General features: G+C 39.5%; 1 protein-coding gene across 4 annotated transcripts in view; it reads right to left on the reverse strand.

Annotated features, from left to right (window-relative positions):
* Positions 1 to 991: 991 nt before the first annotated feature.
* The window catches only part of gphna (gephyrin a), a 28,044-nt gene continuing 7,905 nt past the window's right edge, over positions 992 to 21,130 (reverse strand). The window contains exons 4-24 of one of the 4 annotated variants that reach the window (XM_047610420.1): positions 20,821 to 20,913; positions 20,550 to 20,644; positions 20,353 to 20,419; positions 19,729 to 20,013; positions 18,420 to 18,521; positions 14,697 to 14,834; positions 10,629 to 10,671; positions 10,365 to 10,502; positions 10,081 to 10,173; positions 8,919 to 8,974; positions 7,077 to 7,196; positions 6,858 to 6,916; positions 6,051 to 6,204; positions 5,839 to 5,960; positions 5,505 to 5,592; positions 4,996 to 5,069; positions 4,770 to 4,834; positions 3,547 to 3,650; positions 2,895 to 2,991; positions 2,667 to 2,805; positions 992 to 2,553 (exon numbers count right to left, since the gene is read on the reverse strand). In XM_047610420.1, the coding sequence (XP_047466376.1) occupies positions 2,672 to 2,805; positions 2,895 to 2,991; positions 3,547 to 3,650; positions 4,770 to 4,834; positions 4,996 to 5,069; positions 5,505 to 5,592; positions 5,839 to 5,960; positions 6,051 to 6,204; positions 6,858 to 6,916; positions 7,077 to 7,196; positions 8,919 to 8,974; positions 10,081 to 10,173; positions 10,365 to 10,502; positions 10,629 to 10,671; positions 14,697 to 14,834; positions 18,420 to 18,521; positions 19,729 to 20,013; positions 20,353 to 20,419; positions 20,550 to 20,644; positions 20,821 to 20,913 (2,127 nt within the window). In that variant the 3' untranslated portion in view covers positions 992 to 2,553; positions 2,667 to 2,671. The remainder of the gene's footprint in view (positions 2,554 to 2,666; positions 2,806 to 2,894; positions 2,992 to 3,546; positions 3,651 to 4,769; positions 4,835 to 4,995; positions 5,070 to 5,504; positions 5,593 to 5,838; positions 5,961 to 6,050; positions 6,205 to 6,857; positions 6,917 to 7,076; positions 7,197 to 8,918; positions 8,975 to 10,080; positions 10,174 to 10,364; positions 10,503 to 10,628; positions 10,672 to 14,696; positions 14,835 to 18,419; positions 18,522 to 19,728; positions 20,014 to 20,352; positions 20,420 to 20,549; positions 20,645 to 20,820; positions 20,914 to 21,130) is intronic. The other 3 variants (XM_047610421.1, XM_047610422.1, XM_047610423.1) reach the window with 3 other exon arrangements.

Here is a 21,130-nt window from a genome sequence, read left to right on the forward strand (position 1 = left end):
CAAGGGGAGGGGTGGAAAAACAGTGTGTCAGCCTATCAGGAGAGCGGTCAAAGCTCAGACGTTCTGACTAGTGCTGCTTTCAGTCCACGGAGGAAAGATAGCAGACATGAGTATTTTTTTTTTTTTAATCAGTAAATACAATTCACTTCATTATTCTATGGGTAAATGAAAAAATAACCACCAGTAACAACTGACATATAGGAAAGAAACAAAAAACATCGGCTGTATCACCTTGTTGTCTGATAGCTTTGCAGCATCAGACCAATGACCATGTGAGTTTGTTAATGGGAAGAAAGAGAAACTGGAGCAACTGTCATGGTTGTGGTGCACTGGTGAATGCTTGGGACTCACAGATTGCATATGATGCATTTGATGGTCATTGTTAACTGGTAAACAATTTACAGTCAGGGTTTAATCAGCAAGATACTACAACCAACAGGTCTACTAGTTTGTTAATGCTAGGGGTAAACTAAGATTTGTAGTGGGCTAAATATCAAAGGAGGTTCTCTATATCCTTAGACTACATACAGTACATTGAGAGAAAAGCAGTCAAATGTCGTCTTGATTTACAGCCTTGAACTGTATTGATTCTTTTGACTTTAACAAGCACCTTAACACCATCATCATGGTAGAAATACACGTAGTGTAGTTTACAAGCACCTGAATGTGACACCCTGCTTTCAAGTGATGTCAGGTTGGAGTTTTCTCTGAGTTGAGAATGAAGTATGTCACAACTCATTCAAGCAGCTTGTTCGTATATGTTCGTGTAGTTATGCTGTCACCATTTATTATAATCTTTGGCTACTTAACAGATAAGTATGTGACAGTATTCTATATTTTTTTAATGAACAAATCCCATGAAAGGACCAATCACATATACACCATCTTGAAGCCACGGTTGTACACTGGATATAAAAATGTGAAAACAGTCCACAGCATATGCACTCCTGTTTGTGTAATATTTGCCAATGGTCCCGGCCATTTGAGTACGTTATTGAACGTTTATAAAAAAAAAAAAAAAAACAGTCCTGGATATTTCTGAAGTATCTTGAAGAAATAGTTCCACATTTTGTTCACTAAATTTAAGCTCTCAGCTGTCTGTCTGGAATGAACAAATCCCACCTAAAAGCAACTTTCACAAATTAAGTGTTGGATCTTTATTAGTTGAATCTGTTCTAAAGCAGGTACGTTAAATCTGCTGATTATAGATTCATAATAAACAGACAGACACGAGATTTAAATTTTCTTATCAAATTCATATTGATAAAGGAAATAAAGACTATATCCAAAAATGTCAAATGATTCCATTAAAGATCTTCATCTGTTGGTATTTTGGATGAGGGCCACAAACAGGATAAGAAAGTCAGAAAGTGTTGAGACACGGACTAACAGACTGATGTTTTTTGGTCTTTTCATGGGATTTTATTACAGTTAGAAAAATAGAGAATAAAGTCAGCCTTATTCCTTAATAGTCTTAAACATAAAAACACATTTATCAAAGTATCTTAATTATGACGTAAACTTGAGACTCGGATACATCAAACACCACTTGAATGCAGGGTTTAACTAATACGGTCAGGGTGGCCCACCTCTAACATGACTACAGGTCACAGTCATTTCTGTATGTATTTTGTTATGATTACGTTTATATTTGATATCTGAACAAAGGACTCATTCCAGTGTGGTGAGGGAAGATTTAAGTCCTGTCTCACTTTGCTCTAAAGATGAGCCACTGACCCAGCTAGAAGTATTTCATGGCTTTCATTGAGAGTCATGAAGAGTACTGTCACAGCACGGTTTGCAATTGTTTTATCTGGAGAAAAATAATATTAAAAAAAAAATACAAAGTATTATTTTTTTTTTTAACTTTTGGCAAAGATGTAATAATCTACTATACTGGCACAAACTATGTCACCAAAGTTGTCTTTATCATCTGCCTTTAAAGTTCATATTTCAGTCAGTACTGATGTTAGGGTCAGTGTGTTCAGATGATAAATGTAGTGATACTGCACGTTTATCAAAGAGTCTCTATATGTGGACATTGGACGCCAGAGCTATAGTCAAGGTGGAAGTACAAAAAGAAGAACAAGAAAAAGGAGAAAAGGTCAGGAGTGGGGGAAGGACGGGCTAATCTCTATATCTCTATATTTACTAGGGAAAAATGTTAAACGCACAAAGCAAATGAACGGAGAGAAGAGGGCATGAATACTACTAAGATGATAATATTCAATCAGAACCATGATAATAATAATAAATAGAATATTAATTAAGAATATTAATAATCATTATCGTCAGGATAATAATAATATTACAGAATAAATCTCATATTTTAATATATTTTTTTCACATTTTTTTCTTCTTTAAAATACAGTGATCTCCTCAGAGCAGACCAATGAGGATTCAGCCTGCGCTGGCTCCGATTGGCTGTTGCATATGACATCACAGCTAATGGCGACCAGGTAGACATGCATCACTTCCTGCCCCCGCCCGTATGCTGTCCAGACAAGAAGTCCTGGTACTGCCATGGAAATCGGTAGCAAGTGACATTTAAGTCTGGGGAGAAGAATATTTTGTCAGTGTTTGTAATACCCCTGCAATGCCTTTCGTACAGTAAAACATACACTACAGGTACACAGGTGAATAAAACAGACGAGAGACTGACGTACCTGCATCATAGCCGCCCGATGACCATGACATCCACGACCTCTCCCTTATGCAGCTCTACGTACTGCTCAGTTTTGGGAGGTAACATCAGCAGGCCGTTGGCGCTACGCATTGACATTAGCCTGCTGGATACCTGGTTGCCTGGAGAGAGAGAGAGGGTGAGAATGGTTGGAGTAGTAGCAGTCACTCTGTGTGTGAGTCAAAGCATTTGCTTGTGTATGTGCGCACACCTGTGCTCTGTGCCCAGGGTAGTGGCTCCTGATGATGCCAAGTAAGAATGCAGCGGTGGTACTCTGGTCTGGGATCCAGCTTAACATCACAGGAAAGCTGGAATACACACACTCACAATATATTGATCGTGTCCAAAACATTTTAAAGCTAATAATGGCATAAAATAGTTGTCTATGTAAACCGCAGCTTCATGCTAAAACATGTTCAGGAAATACATATATTTTCTAGAGTGAGATAATAGTGTACCATTCTCATGCTATGTATGTTATTTACTATTAAACTAGTACAGTAAACATAAAACCTGTTAGTGAGCGAATGAATAATGCAATACAATTGTAAGCGCTTTGAGCATCTAACAATGGAAAAGCGCAATATAAAAACCAATGCATTATAAGTAGTTAGTGGTCAGTGATGTAAATGTGCTATCAGGAAATTATCTCCCTGTAGTAGGGCCAAATGCCAACTGTCCTAATGTCACCAAGATTAGGATGTCTCCACACTTAACTTATGAACTTATCAGTTTAACATTATGGATTGCTAATAGTTTGTGTGTGTGTGTTAAGGTTAGTATACATTTTGGGTTTTAAGCTAGGCACTCATTTTTGATGGAGGGTTAGGTTAAGGGGCTAGAGAAGGTATCGAGTCTCTTACCCTAGCTTTAATGATTGTAGGCCTAGGGTCCAGAATGCCTTGCATCTTCCTTAGAGCAGGAATCACAAACAGGTTACATGTCACCACGGCAGACACTGGGTTACCTAGAACATAACACAATACTAGGTTAATAAGAAAGTGTGTGATTTTGCTTCACTTGGAAAAGTACCTTAATATTGTGGCCAAAATCAACTGTTCGCTGTTATTCAATAACAGACTATTGGCAAAACTGTCTCAAGTGTGTTCCCACTTAACAAATCTGTCTAGATCCTCAGACTTCCTACGAGAGAATTCAGTGAATGAGTTGATGTTGTACTACATTATTTTCAATGGGCAAATTCTAATAAAAAAAATCTGACATAAAATGTCTTGAATCAAATTAGTATTGCATTTTCTCAACCTTCTTTCAGTGATTAGAAGTAGAGAAGTGCCCAAGTACAATAATACTTATACTACTGTACTTGGGATACTTACAATACTACTTTTTATGTTTGTTTTCATGCTCGTATGGTTGAGCTACATCCCAAAAACCAGTCATGGCAGTGTTGGACCTGTTTAGTTTCAACAGTGGTCTTCATGCTCAGATCCACTGAGCATCAATATCCAACACTTTTTAATATGCCTTGAAAAGGACCATGTATTGTCATGACTGTTAAATACCAATAAAGCATTTGAAGTTTGCAACTCTTAAGAAGCATCTGCTGATGTGAAACATGTCTTTCAAGAAAGGGATCGTACAAGTCTACCATCAAGCATTGTTGACTTTCATGAAGCTGGGATAGTTTACCAAGTAATCAAAGAGTTTACACTTTGATCAGTCCACCTTGGATAAATGTTATACTGTGTTTACCAAGAAGTGAGTGTCCAGGAAACAGGAAGCTCAGTGCTATAAAAGGAGCCCAGAGTAACAGCTAAGGAATCACTGGAGCTGGTTACCTTTGTTCATTAGCCTACTGAATAAGTGACCATGCACAACAGAAGGAAGCCACTACTCATCAAAAAACAAAGTCCAGTACTGGAAATGTTCACAACATTACCGGAAAAACTCTGAAGCACACCAACAGGAAAACATATGACTACAGTATTGTAGCCTCATACGAGGAAAATCTGCAATGATGACATTGGTCAACACTTGTAAAAAAAAAAATAAAAAAATAAAAAATAATCCTTGCTCTTCATAATGTCAGAAAACCCATAGTTGTGTCAGAACACAAATATAGTACCTGGCAGAGCAAAGATGAGTTTCCGTGTTCCATCAATGTCAGCTGTGGCAAAGGTAGTAGGAAGACTGAAGAGCAGAAACACAACAACAAGTTGTGATAAACAGAGATACTGGTTGCATCATTGGTTAGTGATTAGTTACTGTAATCAGCAGTTATACTGTGACTGTAGAATATAGTAGAAGCATTAGTAACCAGACAGGACAGACCACCCTCTCCCCTATCTCACCCTGGTTTCATGAAGACTCGACCAAAGTGGATCTGAGCATGAAGATCAATATCCAGCACCTGTTTCAGGTAGTCCTGTTCAGCACAAACACACACACACACACACACACACACACAGAGGGCAAATGCACTGTAACACTGAACCTGCCAATCTGTTGTTACAGCAAAAAAGTCTCATATTTGGACCTGGTCTGTGGGATGATCCACAGAGGCCCCTCCCCTCCACCCATAGGACCCAAAGACCCCCACTACCAACATTCTGTTTCCAGACACCACGGGACACTATCAGAAAGCCCATGTCCACTCTCTGACGACTCAAAACTATTTTGGAGGCACAAAGGAGAACTATACAATATTAGGAAGATGGTCATAATGTTATTTCTGATCGGTGTATATATTGTGAAAACGCATGAGGAATACATGGTGTATTCCTTATCAAATATGTACATATCTGTTCAACATGTCAGCTGTTCAGTTACTGGAGGAGATGGGTCAGGGGTGAGGGGCTACCTTCTCTCCCATGGATACACCCCCAGAGGTGATGATGACATCAGCACGACTGATCCCCTCATGGAGAGCTGACAGCAGGTCATCAGGGCTGAAAACACAAGCATGTTACATCAACGTCAGTGTACCACTACTGTTTATATGTGGAGTGCTATTCCACATATAAACACATCTGGATAATGCCACTGTGGCTGTGGAGGGGTTTTATCAAGTCTGATAAAAAAAAAACTTTAAAGAGGTTTTTATTGTTTTTAACGTTTAAGATTATTTAATTTAAAAGACATTTCCTGAATCTGTGGTTTGTGACAGAGCACTTCTGGTATGAAGCTACTCTTACTTGTCTCCAACAATGCCTAGGTTGATGGTGGGGTATCCATGCTCCTGAATGGTGGCCAGAAGAGTGGAGCGGTTAGAGTCTCTGATCTTCCCTGGGTGGAGATCATCCTCTGGATTCAGCAGCTGTATACACACGCACACACACACAGATTAATTCAACAGTTACCAAACACTATAAAAGAAAATATCTTGCATCCATTAAGAAGATTGTACCTCGTTTCCAGTGGACATGACAGCTACTACAGGGAACTTGTGCACGCTGACCTCAGTCACCCCCACTGTAGCAAGCAGGCCAATCTCTGACGGGCCCATATGTGTTCCTTTAGCCAGCACACACTCCCCTCGTCTGATGTCATGACCTATTGGCCTGAGCAGACACACAAACATGTTTATTAACGGAAAGTATTCTAAAGTCTGTTACATACTCTGCAAGAAGTGAGAGGTTTGTTCACCCCCATCAGGCTGCCCTCCTTTGAGAGTTCTTGCAGCTTGTTCTCGACACATCAACCGGGCAGAACTTTTTTGTCTTGTGGTGTTCAGTTACAATTCTGTGACTGGTCAGCGATTGGAAGTTGGCATGGTGAAAGCAGAAGAGCTGAAATGCTAGCAGCTAGCGGGAATGTTCGGTGAGCTCCCAGATGCTAATATTGGCAGTTTGACCGCTAATCTCTGGGTAAAGATAGGCATACTGTGTGTGTGGGTGCATGCTGGGTGAACGGAGTGATCCGATGGACATGCTCGTCAACACGACTGACTGACATAATTAGAAATGGCCTCTTGTCATCTGTCTCCCGCATCTGTCACGATGTTTAGCATGTGCGATGTATGCTGCAGTGGGAGGGCCCTATGAGGACTTCCCCAGAGTTTGCTAAGTATAAATTACCAAACATTTTTCTTGTTCCCGCAGCCCAGGAGCGAAAACAAATTTCTCGCTTCTTGCGGAGTATGTAATAAGTTTAATGCATCTCTGATGGGATTTAGCTTTAGTTTAGTTGTTTTAGAATACGGATTTTACTTTACCTGATGTCCTGCCCAGGCCGGGCCTGGACCATAATCCTCACCTCCAACTCCTCTGTGCCCTGTAACAGACAGACTATCAATATCACCATGCTTACCAGCATACCATATACCATATTGTTCATGGATAGGGGTGAAGAAATTAAAACAGTGAGCCCATTAGGAACTACAGCAGTTAAAACTAGACAGTGTGGAAGGTAAAATCCTAAGCAGCGTTCTTACGTCCTCAGACTCCCTCAGTAGCTCAGTATCCTCTACTTGCACCACGGCATCAGCTCCACAGGGAATTGGAGCCCCGGTTGTCACCCTCATCACCTGACCTGGCATCACAGTATGGGTTGGCTGCACACACACAAATGGATTTAGTAAATATACATCAGTGAGCGAGTTCATTTCTATTCTGGTAAAATCATATGGCAGATTTTTATTTTTGTTCTGCAACAAAGTCACCCAAATCATACAATAACTCCCCAGGCATTAAGTATTTCAATTGTGTGAGCTGTGGGCATGTTTTAGTCTGAAAATGCATCTACAAGACAAAAAGTAAGCAAAGTATATGGAATTGTCAGATGAACTACAGTTCATCTGACAAAACTAAACAGTACAAAACTAAACAAAAATTTATTTTCGCAAATATTGTATTTTGGGTTGGTGATGGCTCACACCATTCAAAAGAATGAAATATTTTCTTAGATTTAGAGACCCACACCTAATCACACACATTACTATTGTTTTTCAGTGTGATGTACTCTAAGTGTGTTGATTTAGTAACTCTGAGGATGGGTTGTTTTAAATAAATAAATCTAGATAAGAAACTTATTTTTTTTATAGCAGAATACATCCACATGTCAACATCTTCAAAGCATTAAACTCAAACTGGTAATGTCAGTCTTTGCCTGATGAAAATTCACATTTAAGAAAATGGAATAGGCTAATATTTTCTTCCTTAATGGTCTATATTTCCACCCACACGCAAAAGAATGTTCATTGTTGAGATCCGAATTGCTCAGCCTGCAGAGAAAACGTGATACCTGCAGATTTAACTGTGACCCATGCATCACTTCTGCCAAAGTTGAATACAAGTGACTGAACATCATTCAAATGATCTAGTTGTACGTTGGAGGAAGTGTGTGAGAATGTAGGCTGTAGCTGTGGGTTAGAGCTAAAGAAGAGTGACTTTAAAGACTCATGATATACTGCCTTAAATCTTGCTTGGCTTGACCTTATCCAGAGTCTATCAAGGTATGTTTCATTATAAAGCACTGAGTGGTTGCCTGCCAACTAAAGCTCAGAAGCAGGGAGAATGAAGTTTAACACTGAAGTTAATTTAAAACAGAATAGTTTCAGATTAAGAGAGTCTCCTTTTTAGAGCCCAATCTGAATCCAGACCCAATATAGATGCTGTAAATGATCCAAATTTAGCAAAGAAGAATGATTCAAAATTCTTCAGCTATGCTGTACCCTCCATAGAAACCAGAAATACTGGTTTGACGTTGCTGCTGCAATAGAAGCTTTGATAAGTTATTCACGCTAAAGCTCCACTTCCTTCTTCCACCAGCACTGGAATTGTTAATGTATATAATTAATAACGACATAAAAGATAATGGCTGGCTGGTATTATTAATTTTTAGCTATAGTGCTCCCCTAACAGTGAGAGTAATTACACAAATGCCATCTATGTGTACTTATGATGTATACCTAAAGTCTACAGCAAAGTCTCTTTCTTTCTGGAGCATCAGAGACTTTCAGTGGATGCTTCCAAGGTTCTACTGGTTTTACTTGATTCCTCCTCACCATCAAAGTGAGTTCACAGAAAACAAGTTGCCATACAATACTCCTTCTACTTGACTGTGGTTGCTTCTGAGAAATTAACCTGTCTGCGTATACAAGACGTCACACTCTGCCCTGGTCATATTGACTGCACCATCAAAACTAGGATTTATTAGCTCAGCTACAACTTAACAGAGTGAGTCACCTTGCTATTGCTAAACTAATGGTCCAGGCACTATTCAATGGCCTATAAAGGTTTAATCTTGACAGTGGTGTTAAAAGATTAAAGCTGACCTGTTGTCCAGCCTGTGATTCTCCCATGATGAAGCGATCTCCTGGGCCGTCAGCAGCTATAGTTCAATGACAACGATAGTAAGTTAGTAACGGAAATAAGACCATTGATGACTCATTTACAATAGTAAAGAGACAGTCAAATGACATCCTGGTTATGTCAAGCACACATAAAAGTTATCCAAACGTTTACGGCTTTTATAGAATGACCCTGTAAATGAAATTGTGAAACATTTCAGAAAAAAAAAATAGAATAAGCTAACATCACAAGTGTCTTCACCTTTTAATAATCAGTTGTTCAGACTACAGACTACAAAACATCCTACAAACCCTACTCCCTACATGTGACAATCTCTCTTCTGGGCTATGTGGCATAGCGGCAAAACACAAGCTTTTTCTGATGAAAGCCAAACTTGGATGTTATGGTCTAAGACCATGACACCAAGCTTTTGCACAAAATTTTCACGCAAGGTACGTATGGCACAAAAACAACAATCCCCAGTGGAGCACATGCCGAAGTGTCCTTGAGTGGCTGGCACTGGTGTGCAAATATGTCAGAAGGTAGACGTGCTATTGTATGTGGTTTGTACATAAATACAAGACCATTTACTGGGGTTCTGAAGGTGGTTGGAACCACATATAGCTCAAAGTACAAATCAGTTTTGAGACTCTTTTGGCCATGACAGTGATCCAAAGCACAGATGCAGATCAACAGATGAACATCTTCAGCAGTAAAAGAAGAATGTTTAGGAAAAGCTTCATGAGAGCTCAGACCTGAATCCTATAGGAAATCTGTGGGGAAACTGAAGAGTTCCGGGCACAGGAGAGGCCCACACAGTCTGACAGATCTGGAACATTTTTGCAAAGAAGATTCGAAAACATTTTCATATGAAGATGTGCCAAGCTGATAGACTCACATCCAAACTGACTGAGTTCTATAATAAAATCCAAGGGTTCTTCAGCTAAGTACAAGTCCTTGTGTATGCACATCCATGCAATTAGTTTTTTGGTGAAGGTGAAAGGTGCCCTTTAATTCATTGCCAGCAACTAAGTGAACTTAAATGAACAGATCCATGCAGATGTTTGATGTCATTTCCATGGCTCTAGATTTACGTTTATATCTGGAATATAAAGTTTACCTATAAGACAGCATGAATGGTCTCACCTCGTACAGCATAGCCATCTTTAACAGAGGCAGGGAATGGAGGAAGGTTGTCTTTGGCATAGATGTCCTGAGCAAGAACTCGACCCAAACCATCTGCAGAGAACAGTTTGAGAACTGAATTTAGTACTAACAACACTACAATGACAGACACTACATACAATAACAATAGAATAGTGATTCAATTTTAAGCAACAGACTGGCCAGTGACCTACCATGGCCATAGACCACAGAGTTATACAGAAGCTCAATAAGCATACTGTACACTCACACCTCTGCAGACTCACCTCTGTAATTAATGACTTCAATTCCCAGAATAGGTGTCATCTCTAGAACAGTGATGAAGGCTTTGTCCATTGACGTCAATGGGAAGGGGGACATGCGATGACGACGTGCCACTTTACTGATGTCAACTGCACTGTGGCCTACATACACACACACAGTTAAAGAGAATAGGTGTGAATGAATCGTGAGTATACTTCAAAAACCAATGCCACAACGTTCCTAAGCAAGTTTCTTTTGTTAATGACACACAAACGCACTGAACTTACTGGCTCTCAGAATGTTCTCATTGCTGCCACATCGTGACTGAACCTAGTGAGAGACAGATAAACAATCTTTATTTGGTCATTGTTTGACGCAAATGTTGTAAATAAAAAAGACCTATCCTTCACGAAAAAAAGTGTCTGATAGAGGCTTTCATGTTGATTTACCTATTAACGATATGGTATATACTTGGGGATGTAGAGACTAATCAACTAGTCGACATTACTGTTGTGCCATTACACTTTAAGCATCATGTCGACTAGACACTGATCACGTGACAATACCAACATGGACGCCTCCAAGAACACAGGTGAGGAGCCCAGTGGGTCATTACAGTGAAATAGCAGGGGTTCATCAAGTGTGTGGAAATATTTTACTAAAGATGAAGCCCATTCCAATGTGACATGCAGAATATGCAAGTGTGGAAATAAAAAAGAAAGTACTACATTCATCTGACAAGACACCCTCCACTACTCTTGACAGCAGTCGGTTAACAACTTCACCATACACTCTGTGGTAACAGAGAGAGGGAGGCTGCACATCAACCATTACTGGTGAATTTCATTGTCAAAATTATTAGACCAATTATTAGACCTTTAACTGCAGTGCACAGAAAAGGCTTCAGAGAAATTTGTATTTTAAACCCAGACACACTATCTCATCTTACAACACATTTTGAAGCACTATTAAATGCTGCAATGGATGGTGCAGATTTATATAGGCTATACACATCTGCAGCACACAGTACAGTTGCAAGATAAAGTATGTGGACCCTTTGGGATTACTTGGATTTCTGCATAAATTGGTCAGAAAAATGTGTTCTGATTTTCATCTAAGTCACAAAAATAGACAAACACAGTGTGGTTAAACTAATACCACACAAAAATTACATATTTTCATGTTTTTGCTGAACACAACATGTAAACATTCACAGTGCAGTGTGTATGTGAATCTTTGGATTTAATAACTGGTTGACCCTCCTTTGGCAGCAAAACCTCAACCAAGCGTTTCCTGTAGTTGCATGATCTGCAACTGCACAATGAGCAGGAGGAATTTTGGCCCATTCCTCTTTACAAAACTGTTTCACTTCAGCAATTGGGATGTCTGGTGTGAATTGCTCTCTTGGTGTCATGCAACAGCATCTCAATTAGACTGAGGTCAGGACTGTCAATGGGCCACTCCAGAGGTCATATTTTCTTCTGTTGAAGCCATTCTGTTGTTGATTTACTTCTGTGCTTTGGGTCGTTGTCCTGTTGCATTACCCATCACCCTTCATTTGGTGTACAGATGGTCCTGCAAAATGTCTCGATAAACTTGGGAATTCATTTTTCTGCCAATAACAGCAATCCCTCCTCACCCTGAGGCAGCAACAGCCCAAAACCATGACGCCCCCCTCCACTATATTCCACAGTTGGGACTGATGTTGGTGTGGACATTTTTTCTCCACATGTAGTGTTGTGCCTTCCTTCAACAACTAAATTTTGGTTTGATCTGTCCACAGAATATTTTGCCAGTTGTGTAAACTTCAAACATGCAGCAATGTTTTTTTGGACAGCAACACTTCCTCCGTGGTGTCCTCCAACAAACTCGATTGCTGTTGAATGTTTTATTTATTGCAGATTTGCCAACAAAAATGTTTTCTGCAAGTCTTAAGCTGACACTCAAACTCTTCTTCACCTCATTCAGCATTCTGCACTGTGCTTTTTCAGTTATCTATACAGGACGACCATGCCTTGGGAGAGTAGCACCAGTGCTGAACTTTCTCCATTTGTAGACAATCTGCCTTACCGTGGACACATGAACGTCAAGGCTTTTAGAGACACTTTCGTCATCCTTTCTAGTCAACAATTCTTGATTATAGGTCTTCTGAGAGGTCCTTTGTGCGAGGCATGGTTCACATCAGGCAATGTTTCTTTAGAACAGCAAACTCAAAACTGGTGTGTTTTTTATAGAACAGGGCAGCTTTAATTAACACTCATCACATTGATTGGACTCCAGGTTGGCTGACTCTTGGCTCCAATTAGCTCTTGGAGAAGTCATTAGCCTTGGGGTTCACATACTTTTTCCACCCTGCACTGTGAATGTTCACATGATGTGTTCAACAAACACATGAAAATATGTCATCACTTTTTGGGCAGTATTAGTTTAAGCAGACTGTGTTTGTCTATTGTTGTGACTTAGATGAAGATCAGAACACATTTTATGACCAATGTATCCAGAAATCTAACTAAGCCCAAAGGGTTTACATACTTTTTCTTGCAAATGTATGTAGGGCATTACTTGTGTGTATTCAGGTCAAGAAAAGAGATTTCATTAATGCAAAGCATCACTTCCTATTGTGTTGAATTCACATGAATTCTAGCCAACACCTTCAAAAGCTGCACACCAGCAGCTCTTTGTCTGATTCCTGATTGCACAGTTTGGCAAGTTTGAGGATGCGTTATGCTTCTCACTGAGTACATGCGGACAACTTGTCAATCACCCCAGGTGCCCCAGGCACAGACTGTAACAAACAATCCTTTAAGGCTTAATATCTATTAAATTATGAAGATATTTCCAAAAGGAACACCAGCACAGTGGTCCTGTCTGTGTTTTCCATCTCTTCCTGCGATGGAAGTTTCTTTCAGATACAGCTTCATCAAGACTGTTTCTAAAACCTGGGAAGGTTTTTACGTCCTCAGACTCCTTCAGAGGATACTTCTCCAATATATCACATTTATTCATTCAGCGTTCATAAGTGCTTTTCCTCTGCTGTTTTACTCAACTCTTCCCGCATGTTTCAAAATTGACACGGTACAAAGGAAACAGACATCAGTCCACATGCTGAGGTTTGAGCGCTTCAAGTTTCCAAAAATACATCTTTTTAAAACCAATAATATTTGTCAGATGTTTTCCCTGAGCATGGAGACTGTTGCGCTTTTACTTTGGCTTTGTATGCTGCTATTGCTATAAGTGTCACATTTCTAAGTACTTGAGTACAACACACACAAAAAGAAGATAAAGGAAATGGCTGGAAATAATTTGTAAATAAAGCAGAATTTGTGATTGAGATGAGGAACACAGACCAACATAAGTAAACAATCCTAAGAAATATCGACAGCAATTTAAAACAGAAGGCCACAAAATAAGATGGTTTCCAGATGTCTAAAGTGTTCAAAGTAAGGCCTGTGCACTGTAGAGGCCTGGTTCAAATAAAGGCCTTCTTTGCTTTGTAACAGAGGTAGACTTGTTCTTAAAACAAAACCTTTCAGACAATTCCGGCATAATTTGAGTTTTTGCATTTTTGACATTTTTTAATCCCTTCACGTACATTTGTTGGGACATTTTTTACGTGAATGTACCACAACTGATTATAGCATCTATTGCACTATACAATATATATCACTTTTGCCAAACCTCACAGTCACATTCACTCCCATTCATTTCCAAACAACACACAAGTCCCGAGACTTCATTGGTCGAGTAAAGGTAACTGTGACCGAGAGGTAGACAATGAGGTTTTGCGTGGCTCAATCAGGATGATGACATCCGACCACTAGCATTTACATTTGCCTTCAGATTGATATACACATTTGAGACAGGATTGGGAGTTACATTTATTTACCAATCCATAATATTTCAGTACGTGATGTCAATGGTTGCATTGGGACCAAAACAAAGGTCAATCAAAATAATTGGAATGAAAGCTTGTTTTTACGTTAGGAAATCAAATGGCAACCTCTTATTTACAGGGAGTTTCTTTTAATATGTGATAAACCATCAGAAAATAAGATAAGAAGGTGGTTTCGGGAATGAAGGAAATTGGCAGAAACTCTAATCATGCAGGAACTGTCTCTTTATTAAATTGGGAACTGTTGAGACAGTTTTCCATATCTATCAGCAGTAGAGGCGTCCATGCGTATACTTGGCATGCTCTATTAATGTTGCAAGGCATATACAGAAAACTTAATTTTTCATGCAAAGTCACACAGATTTTTGTATCCATTTTTAGGCTTGAAAGTGATTTTTTGTTTTCAACGGTTCTGAAATTCGAGCACTGATTTCTGCGTGCATGAATGTATGTTTGTGTGTACCTTGGGTGTCGGGCATGAGGCGGTGGAAAGGCGGGAGGTTGCCTGTGTTGCCCGTGGTGACTCGGAAGGGGTGGAGCTTAAAGAGGCCGAATCTCGAGGAAGCACCTGAACGCCTCGAGAAATGATCGAGTCCGGGATCTACACACACATACATGCACACAAACACACACACACACTTAATGCTCGTCAAAGTTTAGTTTGTCATTTGTTGAACTGTCAACTAAAGCTGAGTCTATGTGACAATGGGATATATGTAATGCGATGTTCTGTTGGGAAAGCCTTGCTTCTGGCATTCAACCAATAGCATCCCATAGTCATCCCCAGCTGGACAATTCAGACTGCCACACCACAAAAACTGCGTTGGGACGGGTAAGTAAGCAAGAAAAATAGCTCAAGGTGATAACCCAGCCTCCAAACTACCCAGACTGAGTATTTGCAGGACACGCTGGAATAAGACCAATCCCTAGAGGCGCCTCCTCTCACTTACTGATTAGTCAGAAACTGATTTGGAGGCACAATTGAAACCTTCACGATATTGGGCATGTGGTTTTAATCTTGTGGCTGGTATTTTTTCATTCGTGCATTTTTTCCTTGTTATATTCAACTTTCTCAATTGGCACACGTCAGTTTACAAGAACAGAAATAAAGTAACACATAAGATCACTGGTCCTGACATTTAGAAGCAAAGACACATTGATGCCCACCTTTGATTTCACTAAAGAGATAGTCTTCCTGCCGCAAGACATTATAGGTCAATACTGATATATATAATAAATGGTGTGAAGGCATGTAACAATGTGTACAATGTCTTTCCAGGGTTGCCAGAGTTAGAACTGGAGATTTTGCATGTTATACGTATTCACCCACATATCAGTGTGTGGCACATTCACATGGGGCTAACAAAGTTTGCATTTCTCTGAAAAAAAAATTTAAAAAAGTTAGAAGTCTTTTTTTTGCATGGGTCTTTCAATGGCACATACAATACTATCAAAGTTCTCAGCTATGGATATCACTATATTATTCAAATGAGGAAGAAAAAAAAAGACACTTAAAGCACTATGTCTGGAACAGAAATAGCTGGGTTGCATGAACTGGATTTATAGACACTGCATATACAATGGAACAGAAAGGGATAAGGAACAAAGTGCATTACTAAAATCACACACTTCAAGGACTTCAGGTAATCCTTGTTCAGGAACACGCCTAAATGTTAACAGTGATGTATTCTCATAAGTTGAAAACAGAAAATCGATTATTTTATTTAACATTTTAAAATATATAGCATGTTTTGTAAATTTGCCTTCCATAATGTAACATTAACAAGGTATGTAATCAATTGTGCACAATCCTTAATATGAAGAATTATTTCCTTCCTTCCTACATTTATACAGTTAGATTGACTTTATTTATATTTTTTGGCCACTTGAGGGCAACAGAATGAGCTGTTAAATGTGAACTTACAAGCAAACAGTTGTCCCTTTCAACATCCAGCTAACAAATTATCAAAAGAAAAAAATGTTTCATGCAGTTATTAAAATCAAGAATTTAAATCCATTATTTACAGTGTTTATTGATCAGCTTTTATCTCTCTCAACTCCTGAAAAAAAAAAAAAAAAAAAAAATCCAGCTTGTTAGCTCCTACCTTCCACTTTATGCACCAATTATCATTAACTTTGTCAGACAGTTAGTGGTTCCTGGCCAAGTAGGGTGCACAGGGTTGGTGTGACCTACTTGGCCAGCAGCTCAACAGGAAATTAAGATTGATGAACTAAAACAAATGCTGCGAAGCATATCAGCAGAGCTGAGAGTAAATAGCCATCACAAAAAGTACAGTTCACTTAATTGATAACATATCTTCAATTTATATGTATTAATTGTTGTTAATATAAAAATCTGGATAAGGGTTCTTTAAGTATGCTAATTAAGATATGACTCGATCAGCTGTAATATGAAAAGCACAGACAGATGAAGTGAATCACACTGGCCCTGTTCAGACCTGGGATTACTATGTGTCCTGAATGATAAGTACGTGTGTTCACGCTTGACATTAAAGTACATCTCCACATTTGATACAAAACACCACTCCAGATCCAATCTGTTTTGTGCTCTGTATGCAAATGAACACAATCATTATTTGCAGTAAAATGCAGTAAAATATTGTGCAAACAGCTGGATGGCCACCTACAGCTATTTCAGATCCACAAACAGTGCCGTTGGTTGTGTGTGTGCCCTCACATTGGAACATAAGATAATATCCAGAACATGATAAGCAGTGATGTTTCTCACTGAAAGTGCACACTTTAAGTTACTATTTATTTATTCACCGTCTCATTTTATGGACTTAACAAAGCTGTGATTATAACACAAAACCTGGACAGTTCCATAAGCACAGTAATCTCACTCCACTGCTTACAGCAGTGACAGAAAAAATACCTCCTGAAGAAATTACACAACTCTACTCTACTATATATATGTGTGTATGTGTGTTTGTTTTTCTATTTGTTAAGCTGTTTATTTAGTTAATAACACCTACCAGGACAAAGATATCAAAAGGCCCTGCTACTGAACTAATAACACATACAGTACTTTTGCCTTTTTAGAAGAAAATTTATATTAGTTGTGGTTTTTTTCTGAATGTTGGAGGAAAAACTAATGCAAGAGGACGTTTCTGTGCAGGGGGCTGGATAACTACAGACAGGTCAAAAGCCCCACAGTGACCCATGTCCATGTCCGAAAGCACCTACAATGGTATGTGTACATCAGAAGCAGTATGATGCCCTGAGCAAAGTTGGGCAGACAGACATGTCATCCTTACTTCGACATATACCACCCACCTAGACATGGTCGCCGTCTGCCACACGGGAAAAATTGTTCAGAAAAGATTTTGTGTCTTGGCCTCCAAGTTCCCGGTTTAGAATTGTATTGGGCATCTGTGGATCGGAAGTCCTCATAACCTACAGGATTACTACTTGGTCACCTTCAGTGATCATCTCGAGTCCATGTTTCATAAGGGGGACCTACAGATTAGTCAGGTGGTTTAAATAGTGCAGATGATCAGTGAATATTTTAAGATGTAAAATGTATGGAGGTATCAAGGGATTATATTTGAACCCATAGGCTGTTTAAAGGAATGATGATATCAATATGCATATGTAGGTGGCTCTTAAATTAATTAGAGGATGTGTTAATGTATGTGGTTCATGTGTAAAAGGTCTCAACCAACTGTAAACACGCCCAGTCTTGAGAAAAAAAGGGTCTGCCAACAGCTCTGAGTAACTTAAGGTTCAGAGAACTAAATAGTGCTTACACTCCTGACCCTGTTTTACTTTGTAAATTCCAGAATGCCATTTTAGTCAGGAGGGGTAGAAACAGACCTTTAGACACGATTACACAGACATATCCTTTCCTGCTTTGTCCCACCCCGATTGCAGGACCTTTTTGCAGAAGAAAACAAAGAAATCGGCCTTGACTACCAATAGTTGATTCAATGAAGCTAACAATTACAGAGATTGCCAGTTTAGTTGCTGTAGTGCACTAAAATGCTTGTGTGGACAGAGGTCGTCCTTCCTTTTGAAACACAGTCTCTGATATATTAGAGCTGACTTAGCCCCACTTAACAATGTATAAAGAACAGGCCCCAGAAGTGTGTGACTGACGGACAGTGTGCGACAGATGAACTGACCAATGACAGGAGGAGGACAGGTGTATGTGTGAGTGTCTCACCTGCTGGTCATGAGTACAGGAGCAGGTGAAATGAGAGGGAGGGGCGGGTGTGTCGCCAGGCAGGTAGGGACTCCCCTTAGCCATGACCACTGCATGGCTCGTCTGATGGACACACATACAGTACATGGGTGCATGCAGACAAACGTACACAAACACAAACACAAACCAATAGGTGCATGTTGACGCAGACAGTGAATGAGATGAAATCATTATGAAGTTCCAAAAGGTCGACATTATAATGGCATACAAAGCTGCTCTGGAAGACACGTATCATTACTAAACCAACTATGGAGACTTCTCAAACAAGTGGTGACTATCTTGACTAAGTGTTTTAAGCAGACTTAAAAAAAAAAAGGAAGAAAAATGGTTTTCTAGAGCCAGCTGCTGGTGAAATCATAAGGAGGAAATGAAGTATAAAATAATAAAAACGGAATCCTGAAGTAAAATACAGTTACAATACACAATACGCGTTACAATTTCCCTGAGGGAGTCATCCCAAAGGGATCAATAAAGTTGAGTCTAAGTCTAAAACATGAACATCATCTTTGCTTGGTCAACAGAGCAGTTTGTTAAATTTCAATCAAAGCTAATGTACACTATAGGTAACGTACTTTATCATTATTCTTTTAAATTATATTCCAGCCATTATTACCCTGCCTGAACTGTTTTATTTTTGTTTATTTTGTTTACTTCAATGTCCGTTTCAATATGAGAGCTATAGATGAGTCACTGATTATCTTTCAGTTATATAGGGGATGAAGTTTAAGGCTGACTGAAATTGAAAGGATCTATAAACCACTTTTTTGTCTTCTTTACTTTTCGATGTTCAAAAGACTTTATCATGTGAAAAAAAAAATGGAACTATCAATACACAAACACAAAGGATTACTGAAAAGTATCTCATTTAATTTCAACTCATTTTCCCCACAACTCAGTATCATCTTGCAAGGTGCTGACGTATTAAGTGCTCATTGCTGGTAGATTTCTTTACATTATAACTGTTCACCAACATTACTAAAAAAGGACTTCATGAATAAAATTTGATAATAATCCTATTCAAGCATTTTTATTTGAAATCCAAATCCGAGATTAAGAAAAATTCAGACTTCCGTTAAAGCTAATATATGTTTTTGTTTTGAGTCCTGCAGCAGCATTTAGCATTTCAGCAGCATTTGTCTATAGTACAGTAGCCTGATGCTGCACTGACCCAATTTTCTCACAGTGATCATTAAAGTTTCATCTGTCAAGTTTTCAGAAGCAGCAGCAGCGGCAGCAGCACTGGTCTTGGTATGTCCTGTCGACTGGTTACCTTGGCAGCAATAGCGGCTGCGGTGATGTGGGAGGAGCCATGCTGGTGGTGGTGGTGGTGGTTGTGCGCATGACGACTTCTTCTCCTGTCTTCCTCCTCGTCCTCCTCTTCCTCGCACTGGGTGCCGCGCTCCATAGTATGTGTGTTGCTGTGCGTGTTGCCCAACAAAGGAGAAGGGGAGGGCAGCTGCTCCAGGGCGGCGTGTGTGGATTTAACCCGGACCGTGGCCTCGCGCAAAAGGTCGATGGCATGGGGAAGAGCGGGCAGAATGAACTGAAAACACTCCTGGAGAACACAACACAATTTATTTTAGGAACATTTTAACTTCTAACCAAACACAACAGGTCAACAGATACGGTTGGCAACAAATTAAACTGTTCCACTATCATCGTAGCTGGAGTTAATAGTTAGTTCGGTTGATATTTAGCAAAATATTTAGCAAAGGTTCCATGAAAGAGAAGACAAATTTTGTGTTTTTTACTTCAAGGTTTCGGGCTTGATGCGTCCACCTCTCTGTGTCAATTTCTCGATTACATGCAGATATAGATTAGGGCAGAGAAAAGGCCTATGCTATTATTGTAGACAACCAAGTACAGAACCAAGAGAAAAGACATAGCGCTGTACCTGGGAGCCCTTCTTGCTCCCTGGAAGGTTGATAATCAGAGTTTTTCCACGGATACCACACACTGGCCTGGAAACAATGCAAAATAAAGCAAATTAGAGCAAAGGATGTTCACACACACTGATCTTGTTCGAAGACATTTGTACATCAGATTAGCACTGCTGTGGACATGATGGCTATCCACATAGTGGCAATGTACCTAGACAGCATGCCTAATGGTGTAACGTTGAGTGATCCCATCAGCATGGCCAGAGCCATACCCGGGGCCTCTCGCTCTATCACCTCTCTGGTGGCCTACAACACAATCAAAAAGACTTTAGTTAAGATATTTCAAGCCTGTTTTATCCCAAAGATTTTTTGTTTTGATTGCGTTTAATTTCCCTACAGAACTCATGTTTAGTCACAACTTTTTGTCTTTATTTACTCATTTGCTGTGATTCACAGTTTTCTGTATGCATGTATGTGTGTACCTCGGGTGTAACATCTCGAGGTGCAAACCCAGTTCCTCCAGTAGTAAGAATGAGATTCAGCTCCTGTACATCACACCACTCCAAAAGAGTTTCCTGTGCACATGTCACACACACAATGTTATCAACTTCACGAATACAAGTCAGCTAGCTGCATCTTCAGAAAACACTTGGGTTCAAACTCATTAATGACAATCTGCACTGCTGAAGAGTCCTTAAGCAAGACAATGCCTGTCAAATCTAAGAAACTACTGAAATTCAATGTGCCACATGGGTACATCCTCACTGCAATTAGTGTCTGGGGATTGATAAC

Source organism: Mugil cephalus, chromosome 17, assembly GCF_022458985.1.
Source record: "Mugil cephalus isolate CIBA_MC_2020 chromosome 17, CIBA_Mcephalus_1.1, whole genome shotgun sequence".
NCBI lineage: Eukaryota > Metazoa > Chordata > Actinopteri > Mugiliformes > Mugilidae > Mugil > Mugil cephalus.